General features: G+C 39.1%; 1 protein-coding gene across 2 annotated transcripts in view; it reads right to left on the reverse strand.

Annotated features, from left to right (window-relative positions):
• The window catches only part of OAT (ornithine aminotransferase), a 24,679-nt gene extending 13,308 nt beyond the window's left edge, over window positions 1-11,371 (reverse strand). Inside the window, exons 1-2 of one of the 2 annotated variants that reach the window (XM_015830682.1) lie at window positions 11,280-11,371; window positions 2,001-2,219 (exon numbers count right to left, since the gene is read on the reverse strand). In XM_015830682.1, coding sequence (XP_015686168.1) covers window positions 2,001-2,199 — 199 coding nt within the window. In that variant the 5' untranslated portion in view covers window positions 2,200-2,219; window positions 11,280-11,371. Of the gene's footprint in view, window positions 1-2,000; window positions 2,220-11,227; window positions 11,245-11,279 lie in introns of those variants that run through there. The other variant, XM_015830688.1, reaches the window with a different exon arrangement.
• Between the last annotated feature and the right edge of the window lie 323 nt (window positions 11,372-11,694).

Here is an 11,694-nt window from a genome sequence, read left to right on the forward strand (position 1 = left end):
TTTTAGGTAGGGATGATTTTAAGAAAATTTTAATTGACACACAGCTTCCAATATTTGGCTTTTAATTTGGTTTTATGGGGTTTTTTTGTTTTTTGATGTATTTTGTTTGTATCTGTTTTAATATGCTGTGCACCGCCCTGAGTCCTACGGGAGAAGGGCGGTATATAAATTAAATTATTAAATTAAATTAAATTAAAATGCATGTGGTCATTAAGAACATCATATGACTGTGAGTTCCTGTCAGCTTCCCCACTGCCTTTACTGCAGTGGCCCCCAATCTTTTGGGTACCAGGGACCAGTTCTGTGGAGAGATGTTTTTCCGTGGACCAGAGGGGGCGTGGTTTCATGTGCTGCCTGCATCCCGTGGATGGGGCTTCGCTTATTTGTGCGGACCAGTTTCTGGCATGCTGTGGATTGGTGTTGTCCACAGACTGGGAGTTGGGGACCCTGCTTTACTGTACTTGTCAGAAACCAGCAGTGAAGCAAATGATGATCATGTGACCGCAGGACACTACAACCATAGCAATAACATGCTGGTGGGTTAGCACAAGGGTTGCCTAATCATGATCAAATCACTGTGGAGACACTGTGGTAGTCACAACTATGATTGTAAGTCTCCTTATTCAGCACCCTTGTAACGTTGAATGGTCACATAAGTGGTTGCTAAGCAAGGATTAACTGTACAGCCAACTTCCTTGGCATACACATATACCTCAATTTTCCCCAGTCTAATGCTCTCTAAATAAATGGGGCTATAATGGCCACAATTCCAGGTAATATGACCAACAACATCATACAAGTAACTGGGTAAGAAATATGCCAGGGCTCCAGGTAAATTCAGTTTTGAATTTACATTTTCTCCCCCCTAAGATCTATTAGGAACATTTGTCAGGGGCACCAGCCCAGCAATGTGTAATGTGTAAGCAATGAGCTTACAGCGTAAAGAGAAATTTGGATATTCATGCAAATATCTGGAACAGGCCTTCAGTAAAATTAGGAAAATGTGTGCTGTACATTCATCCAGCTATAGACACAGGTTTCTCTCACATGACACACACACACAAATAGCTGATTAAATGTCGGCCAATATTCTGATTGTAATACCTGGATCAGGAATCTTTGGGGCAGAGTACAGCCAGTCTATCACTCATCCATATGCATAAATAAGCTACTAATATGAGGCAACTGATGAGCAGAACGGTTCCAAACTTGATACTGTCAAACTGCTCATCATACTTCTAGTCATAAGAATAAATAAAAGAGGTCAGTCTTCTTGACAAATATCCCTGCCAGTGCATTCCCTTGCTCCCTTGCTCTCTCCTATCACACATGAACTTATTTTGTCTCATTCTTCATAGATCAAGAGCCGTGGTGGCGCAGTGGTTAGAATGCAGTATTGCAGGCTAATTCTGCCAACTGCCAGCAGTTCGATCCTGACCAGTTCGAGGCTGGGTCAGCCTTCCATCCTTCTGAGGTCGGTAAAATGAAAACCCAGATTGTTGACTCTGTATGCTGACACTTTAACCACTTAGAGAGTGCTGTAAAAGCACTATGAAGTGGTATATGTCTAAGTGTTATTGCTATTGCTAGATCTGCTAGCAAAAAAAAAAGATGTGTCTTTGGAGGACACATGGGGAGAGGAGAAACAGCAGCTACAGAGCCCTACTCTTCCTAAACAGTCTCCCTGAATACCAGTATTTTAGTGCACTATGAAGTGGTATATGTCTAAGTGTTATTGCTATTGCTAGATCTGCTAGCAAAAAAAAAAAAGAGGACTGATCCCACAGTAAGTTCTCTCCTTCTTCGGAGGACACATGAGGAGAGGAGAAACAGCAGTTACAGAGCCCTACTCTTCCTAAACAGTCTCCCTGAATACCAGTATTTTAGTGGGTGAGCACCTGATACTATGGGGATGGAAAGTGAAAGATTAAGACCAATATAATCCAATATTCTCTAAATCAGTAACGCCTAAACAAATCACATCAATTAAAAAGATGTACCTTTTCCTTTTTCAAGTGCCACAGGGAGTGGGTGATAATTATGTGCACCATATTTAGCTTCACGCTCAAATATGTAGTCTGAGGATGGTGGGCCTTGGATTGTTTTCTTTGTTGCAACCGATGTAGCCGAACTTGCTGAAGTACGGATACCCTGACGCAGAACCGCCAAGCATTGTGGATGGGCCAGTTTAGAAAGCATGATTGTAGTACAGTTGTAATCTGAAACCAAAGGAAAACGTTAAGAAACCTGTAGGGAGCCACAGTTTTATCAGAAAAATTATATTTTAAAAAAAACACTTAACATTAAGTTCCACAAATAATAGTCAATGGATTCAGGAGTCTGACCAGCTTATTAACATTTTTGAAGCATTTTAATATTGTTCAAGCAATCTAAATCTTAAGGACACTGTTAAAATCTTTCCAAGACAGTTGAAAAATGTCTAAAGCAGCCTTCCCCAGTCTCCCACCCTTCAGATATTTTGGAGTAAATCACAGAATTAACTGCAAGTGTCCACTGGAGCATGCTGAATTAGGAAAATTGCTCTATAAATAAACTGGACAATGAGGAACAACAAAGATTCAGCCCTAAACTTTCATTCTTTACAAGAGACACTCTGAACAAACCAGAGACACTCTGAACAAACGGGGCTATCCGGTGGCTTTGGTTCTTTGCGATTGTGGTGACATGCAGACAACAAAACATATTTATACCTGCCCTTTGTGTCCTGATCAGTGTACACTTCAGGACCTCATGACAGCACGACAGAATGCAATTAATGTTGCTAGTTTCTAGGCAACATCCGTTTAATGTGTACCTATTTTAATCTTGTATTTTATATCTTAATTTTTATGTCATATAGCATGCCTTATTTTAACTGTGATGCTTCTGACACAAATGAACAAACATTCTCAATCTCTTTCTAATAAATTACAGGCAGGTGTGTTGCTCCCAAGGATTGGCTACTTGCTAGCAAGTATGTTTGTGTATGAAAAGGTCAGAAGGATGAGGATCGATAAACATGCTTTAAAATGAATGATAGAATAATGGATCTAGGCAGCCCCTTCCTATTCTATTGTTTTACATTAGTGACAAAGCTACACCAAATTAGCTGTACACATTAAAAACCTTAATATGCGCCATTGATCTGTTATGATATGCCTCAATCTACGATACATACCACTTCTGAAGTTTGAAATCAACACGTAAAACAAAGATAGAAGAACAATTTTGAAAGTTACTTCCAATGAGATAGAGTTGGAAGAACTGGTAATTTACTTAGATCAATTTCTCCAATGTGTTTGTCAGATGTCTTGGTCTTCAATATAAATAACTCCAAGTCTATAAACCCAGAGGCACCAAATTACAGAAACCTGAAGGATTCATAGGTTAATTACAGAGATTACAGGTAGTCCTTGACTTACGACCACAATTGAGCCGAAAATTTCCACTGTTAGGTTAGATAGTTGTTAAGTGAGTTTTGCCTTATTTTATGATCATTCTTGCCCCAGTTCTTAACTGAATCACTATAGTTGTTAAGTTAGTAACCCAGTTGTTAACTGAATCTGGCTTCCCCCATTGACTTTGCTTGTCAGAAGGGTCGCAAAAGGGGACCACATGATCCAGGGACACTGCAACCGCCATAAATATGGGTCAGTTGCCAAGCAGCCGAATTTTGATCACGTGACCCTGGGAATGCTGCAACGGTCATAAGTGTCACTTTTATCCGTACCCTTGTAACTTCAAACGGTCACTAAAAGAACTGTGGCAAGTCGAGGACTATCTGCATAAGAAAAACTACTGGAATAGCAGGATAAAGTTCAAATGTACAAATGTACCTACAACAACAGGCCAATGGAAAAATATCGCCAACGACATGTTAAAGAGAAAGAATAAGACACATCTATTCAAGGTGGAAATTCAAAATATAAACTGGTAGATCAGATCAAATATCTATCTGGTTTCCCATTGGTTGTATAGGTAGTCCCCAGGTTACAACAGCAGTTTGGATTGTGGTTTCTTTTGGTAAGCCATGCACTCATAAAATGTGACATCCTGGGACCGTATCACTTAGCAATGGCAATCCCAACAGTCTCAGTTGCCATTGTAACCCAGAGACCACACAGGTCATTATGAGAGGCCCTCAAGTCACCGAAGAGCCAGGCAAGAGCTGCAGGAAGGTGGGTGAGTGCCATGGGCAAGCACTACTGAATAGTGGGTGTGCTGGTGGGGGCCGCAGGTGGGTCATGGGTTTCTATGGAAGCAGGGCTCCTCAGGAGAAAAGGTGGCAGGAGCAACTTCCAGGAATGACTTGTGACCTTCCCAGCAAGTTTTCCCATTGACATTCTTCAAGCAAAGCCAGCAGTGGAAGTCGCAAGTGACAATCACATGATTGCACCTTACTGTGATGGCCGCAACTTTGCAGACCTGTTGTATTTCTGAATGGTCACTGAATGAATGGTTGTAACACGAGGACTAACTAACTGAACACAGACAACTATTTTCTATGTTCAGCCAAAGCATTGGTTATTTAAAAGCATGGTGAAACTTCTAAACTGAAAAGGGGCATTCCTAACACGCTTTCATTTGGCATTTCACAACAGTTGAAAGAAAACGGGTGAGAATCAAAACCAGGTCTGCTTATTTTGTTTCAAAGATTTTGGATGCAAGCTATTAAGAGCATTTTTCCAGTTTGCTAAACTGTGTGGCAAGTTTTCTTCCAAGCAGTCTTTAAAGAGCAATTCATTGTAATTGCTCTACAACCCTAATCATATGACTGCCCCAACAGAGAGAGATAATTGACAAGAGACAAATACTCATAGACAAATAAACCCTGCTTAATTGCCTACAATTTCATAAAAACAGGGTTATTTTTTTCCTTCCTCAAAATAACACTGGCAGCATTTCAGGAAGTGGAGCAATACCTTATATATGAAGTAAAATCTTCTGCTTAGCTCTGAAAGCAAACATAGGTCGGTCTCTCTCTCTCTCTCTCTCTCTCTCTCTCTCTCTCTCCTTCTCTTTTTTTTTTTTTGGCTTATTGGGACATTTGAAATTTTGAAAAGGTATTGTGATTCTGATGAAATGACTGTCATAGGGAAACTGATATAGCTAGTTTACTGGAAGAGATGTCTGTCTGCACCTTCCTCAACTACCATGAGGAAGTTCCTTGCTACTCAGTGTGTTTTGGGTTCTTTTCCCCCAAACAAATGAGAACTGCTGCAACTAGCTACAACTAGCTCTTATAAGCCTGTGTGGAGTCCATGTAATCTTTGCATATAATGGTTAACCTAGAGGATATTGTTTTGCTTTGCTGGGTGGTACAATACCATTTATGTAATAATTTTATTTTAAAAAAAATTTACATTATTTTTAAAATAAAAAGGGAAAATGTGGGGCAGAGAGTGTTTAGGTGCCAAGACAAGTATCTCTTAATACCTCATAACCTATACAGTTTGCTAGTACTACTGTATGCTGCTTATGGAAATATAGTGTCTGTCTCTTGTATATAGTTTTAATTATATTTTCTTATTTCATCCTGGTTAAAAAACATTAACAAAGTTGCCTGAAAGGAGAAACATTGCAAAGAAAATCAACATGACATTTGATAGAAATAAAATGTAAAACAATAGCTTTATTATTCCTTCAATAGTTGCAAGTATATCCTAAACCAGGAATTCACTTCTCTTGATTGAGAGCAGGACCAGGCAGAGAATACAGGAACTGGGTTAACACATTGTAACTAAATTATAATATAATTTATTTGGCATTGGCTTCTCCTATTTTAGACCCCCCTTTCCAGGATTTAAGCACCATGTTTTATGGCTTAGAGCAGTGGTTCCCAACATTTTCTCAATCCTGCACCCCTAGAACGCTTCTGATATATTCTCGCACTCCTTACAAAAGTTTGAAATAACGTCAACGAATTATGCCTATACACTATAATTTTGAAAACCCAAATTTTCGCACCCTCTGGAATATCGTCTCGCACCTCCAGGGTGCGCGAGCACCCCCCGGTTGGGAACCCCTGGCTTAGAGTGAGTATTCTCAAACTTTACAATTCCCTAAAAAGAAAATATTGTACAATCCCCATCCCATAAATAAAATGAATTACTTCATCAAAATTAACATTGGAAAATAAAAGAAATATACCACCTACTAGAAGATATGTAACTTTTATCAGAGTTTCTTGACTTAAGTTTGTTTTTATCAGTACAGTTCAATTTTCTCCTGTCACTCAAAAAACATTTCCTTTTGGAGAGCTGGACATTTAAAATAACAGATTTCATTCCCAGTTTTGCTCTCTGCCCAGGCAAAACAGGAACAAAATTTTGCAGAACTCCCTGTTTTGCTTTAGCAAACCTGATCAGTTCTGAAAAAGGTTTTGCAACCCTCACCCAAGTGCTCATGACTTTCCTTGAAGGTTACTATCTACTATTTGAGAATCCCCTGGCTTACCAATGTGCGTGAACCTAACTAATTATGGTTTATTCAACAATCTAAGATTAAAGAAAGCATGGTTTAGCACAAGTCTGGGCAACATGCTTTGATTTGGATCTATGCTTTAGTATTAGTTTCATGTCTTTTGAGGCTGTGTAGCAAAGCAGTATGGCTATGTCACTGGAATGACAGAGTTGATATTCTAGGCCTCAGCTGAGTGGTGAATATAGAAATATATACAGAACAAAATACATGCATTAGGCTATGATACCTTGAATCTCAAAAAAAAATAATGTACAATAAAAAAATTGATTGTACTATTGAATTTTGGCAGTATAATATTAGCGGGCTCGAGGAAGAGGGGAGGGATCTACATATGGATTACTATTCACTAGGTCATGGGTAGGCAACTTTGGCTCTTTTATGACTCGTGGACTTCAACTCCCAGAATTCCTGAGCCAGCATGGCTGACTCAGGAATTCTGGGAGTTGAAGTCCACAAGTCATAAAAGAGCCAAAGTTGCCTACCCCTGCACTAGGTAGACCAGATAAGGATATCAACTTAACAAATAAGCTAAAACTGTATTTACTATAATTAGTTATAACAATATAATCTTGCAAGTCCGATGTGCTGTACCTCCTGCTCCTTATTGTTCAATGAATTAGGGAGGTGACTGAGCCACTTCTGAACATTATCTCAACATTCCTGATTTAAAAAATGCTTTAGCCCTTCTTGCCTTGGTAATGGAGTCTACATATATCTCCATCAAGTCGTCTTCCTTATTCACTTCACTATGGGTGGCCACCCCAATGTTTGCACATTATGCAAACATAGTCAGTATGAAAACTTTGTCTGAATATGGAGACAAAGCCATATTCAGGCATCCCAAGTTTCACAATTCTCCCACAGATGTCACATTAGTCAGCATATTTACCTTGAACAAATATCCATTTGTCTGTACTTTTAATCTTTTGTATCATTCTAAGGAAAAATATCAGTAACATACCATAAATCCGTTCTGAATAAACAAAGCTACCCTTGGAATTTCTCACCAAGTGTTGCAAGAGAGAGGAAAATCACCCTGTTTTGCTGAAATACTTTAGTTTCTTATCTACATGTTCAGTTCAAATATGCTTGACAGGTCACAAGTGTATTAGCTGATCAAATATTAGCTAAATATATCCACTGTTAAGCATCCTTGTTTGGCAGGCACTAGAGACCTGCAAAGGGGCAACATGATAGAATCATTCTACGAACTTTCCCTTCTCCAGAATTACTGCTGTGGAGCAAGAAGCCCTTCATAGATGAAAAAGGAAGATCAGACAATAGTACTACATTAGAGTTTGGACGTACATATATTTAACATTTACAAGGAACTGATATCCACAGTGAGACCCAGTTGTTTATGATGTTTTGCTTCATACATGATTATTTCCTTGATACATCTATCCATATACTACTAAAGCTCTCAGGCCTATAACAGGCGAAATGGTGCATCATAGAGCAATGGTTTTTGAACCAAGGTACTTCAAATGGGCTAACTTATAGAACAGTGGTGGCGAATCTATGGCACGGGTGCCAGAGGCGGCACTCAGAGCCCTCTCTGTGGGCCGCATGCCATCGCCCCAGTCCTAGGCCTTCAGCTGGATTTTATAAAACCTTTTTGCTTTAGGCCTCCATGTGCAAAAAAGAAAGGTTCAATCAGTCAATTTCAACTTCTCATGGGAAAAAAAAAGATCTTGCAAAGTTGGAATTCATTGATTGAACTTTTTAGTCCCACCCAGTCTGCTGTTACCACCGCAGCCACACCCACCCAATGGGCCACACGCACCCGGCACTCAACGATGCATAAGTGGGTTTTGGGTTGCAGTTTGGGCACTCAGTCTCTAAAAGGTTCGCCATCACTGTTATAGAACATATCCAAAATCTGGGATCCCATGCTTTCTATGAATCAAAAATTGGCAAATTTATAAAACATTTTATGACATAATACAAAATGTCATAAAACACTTCCTGCACCGATGTTTAACTGCTATATAGTTCAATGTGGGCTATTTTCAAGACAGATACAGTTTGAATGTATCCCAACCTTTCCAGTGAAGTCAGTGCATTAGAAGTTCTGTCACTATTGAAGGCATTGAGGTATCTGGTAAGGAAATATCCCTAAAAGGATGGCCCAGTGAGTCACAAGTTGTCTAGTTAAACATAAAACCAAATAATTTGCTATGGAAAGAATGCTATTTTTTTTTAAATGATACATTCCAAATGACTCTCCAAACCAGCTAAATCTGAATTATGAGGCTACTGGGAAAGATTCAGTATTTTTGCAGTATTTCTGGACCAACTAAAAATGTATTTACAATTCTTCTAGTAATATGTTAATACAAGGTGACTACGTACAAGAGTAACATCCATTTCCATTGGTTTCCTTATCTTTGCAATGACTTTACCACAACAGTTGTCGGTCTTTCCATATCTCTGGATAGTGCTAAATAGCTTCCAAGGAGATTATATAACTATTCTAGTTGTTCGGGATGTATCAGTAAGTACTGTTGTTAATATTAACACAGGGTACCACTGCACTTCAAATATGACATCTAGAGACTTCAAGGAAAAATATCACATAAAATCTGAATGAGATCCAGGTTTAACATTGCATAATTCAAAGTTGCATCAGTATGAATGTAATGGGACTGTACAGATCTGGCCCTTAACACTTCCTCAAACAACCTAAATTAGCTTGCTTTGTAATAAGGTTGACACCAGGTTTGTTTTAATAAAATCTGATACACACACACACACACACACACACACAACTTCATGGTCACATTTTAAAAACAGAAAACAAGAGAGAATGATTGTTAAAACCTCCATTATAAAACCCAAATTTCCCTTGCTTTAAAAAATCAAAACTGAGTTATGTTACTCATGAAGCATATATACTGTTTTTAATCCTCTTTACCTGGAAACTTGAAAAGGTTTTTTCAATATAAAGTAAAGCCACTAAAAGTGGTGCTTTAAAAATTCCTTTTCATAGTTAATCCTTAATTATTTGGCACCAAGATATATCCATTAATAGGGTTGAATAATTAAACTCTTTTAATAGACATACCTTGGTGCCAAATAGTTATACAAGACATTCAATTTGCCTCCAATACTAAAGGAAACAAATGATGTTGATTTTTAAAACATGCAAAAGAAGTGATATTTTTATAGTTCAAAACCCAGCCCCAGCATAGGACATATGTGGCGGAACAAAACAAACACTATTATTTCTTGGGGAACTGGAACACAGTATGGAAAATTTGTTTAAGATATGTATCTCCCTTGCATATTTTGACATGTTGGTGTAATATCTCAAAAAGCCTCAAAAGCCTGTCTAACACGTAGTATTACTGGGACAAAAATGTGCATATATTTGGTTTGGTGGTAGTAGTACCTCAGATAAAAGTGGTAAGGACAGCTGAGAAATTATAGGAAGCTCGCTTTCCATTATTTAGGATACTGCTTATAAGTGCTATGTGCTTAGAGCATTGTTAGAGACCCCACACACCCACTTCATGGTCTGTTTCTATTTCTCCCCTCTGAGAGGAGGTTTCAAAATATTTATAGCAGAACTACTAGATTCTGTAACAGCTTTGTTCCTTATGCCACCATCCATCTTGCAATTTATAAAACATTTTATGACATAATACAAAATATCATAAAACACTTCCTGCACTGATGTTTAACTGCTATATAGTTCAATGTGGGCTATTTTCAAGACAGATACATTTTTGCATGTATCCCAACTTTTCCATACTTCCTCAGACAGCCTAAATTAGCTTGCTTTGTAATAAAAGTTGACACCAGGTTTGTTTTAATAGTAAAACACACACACAAAATATTTATAGCAGAACTACTAGATTCTGTAACAGCTTTGTTCTTTATGCTATCCGTCTTGCAAATTTGCAGGAATTTTTTTCACCATGTATATGTATACATTCAAACTAGACTGTGATGTTTCTGTGTCATATATGTGTGTGTGTATGTGGGTATATGCGTAATGGTATTTTTTTTGAGACCTGAACAAAAGAATGCATACATTTTAATGTATGCCGATTAATGTACATTTAAAGTGACAATAAAGTTTTTATTCTATTCTATTCAGACCTAATTAATCAAATTGCTCTCAAAAACATTGTTCATCTCTCACTGAACCGCTTGCCTTTGAAGAAGAGATTGCCATATATAACCAATCAGTGAAACCCCCTGTTCTTCGGTAAACGTTATTGTGTTTAAGAGATCCTCAGATGTGTATGGAGGGCAACCAAATCTCCAGACAGACCGATTCCTGGAGACCTTTGATTCTTGCTAAAAATGACAAGGACACAAGCAATGCAGAGGAGGACTGAAGGATGCTGTTATGCGCATATTTTTATTTTAGCAAGACCGACTGCAGCTGAATAAAACAGACGCCCTTCCCTCTAGTTTAGTCACAGCCATAGTATGCACCTACACTCTTGACATGCTCAGAATATATGATCGTACTCCATACGACCGATCGATCAGTCAATCAATCAATCAGAATACAACTGGAAGGGAAGAGTGACATCGAATTCAACAAGGAGGGCTTGGGAGGAAGCGATGCAACGACAACACTAACAAGGGCAAAAACTGAGCAGGACTTTGGAGGATCCCTCAACAGGAACAAGCTCTGCCCAGAACTCCCAGCCTCTCTTTTCTCGCCATCCAGAAGACCGGGAACTCCCGGGAAATGGACTTTTGAGGAAAGTCAGCATCCTCTCACCTCCCCAGATCCCAAACCGGACGCTAACCGGCACCCAATCCCTCCGCGGTACCTCCGAAAGCCGCCTCTCTTTCTCCGGACTTCCAAAACCCCTCGAGGGAAAGACAGCGCAGCTTATCCCGGTGACCGTCAGAGCAAAAAAGGCCGATCACGTCACAAACCTACGAACAAGACTTGCCGCCAGCGAGGTACCTCATTGGTACCGCTTCCCCGGTCACGCCAATCAGGGCGCAGGGTTCTTGCCTGGCCCCCTAGCTTCCGTTTTCTATTGGCTGGCTCCACTATCCTTGACCTTTTTAGTTTCGGACCTTAACTCCGCTTCTAACCAATCAGTTTATGCCAGTTAAAAAAAAATGCTGTACCTTAGAAACCTTGGATGAGATTATTCGATAGGCTAGCAGGGTCTCCTCCTATTTGGAACCGCTGGCAGTTTTCCCCACTATCAAATAATCGCTATTAATCGATTT

The sequence above is a fragment of the Protobothrops mucrosquamatus genome, unplaced genomic scaffold (genome assembly GCF_001527695.2).
Source record: "Protobothrops mucrosquamatus isolate PMUCROS unplaced genomic scaffold, P.Mucros_1.0 scaffold_248, whole genome shotgun sequence".
Taxonomy (NCBI): domain Eukaryota; kingdom Metazoa; phylum Chordata; class Lepidosauria; order Squamata; family Viperidae; genus Protobothrops; species Protobothrops mucrosquamatus.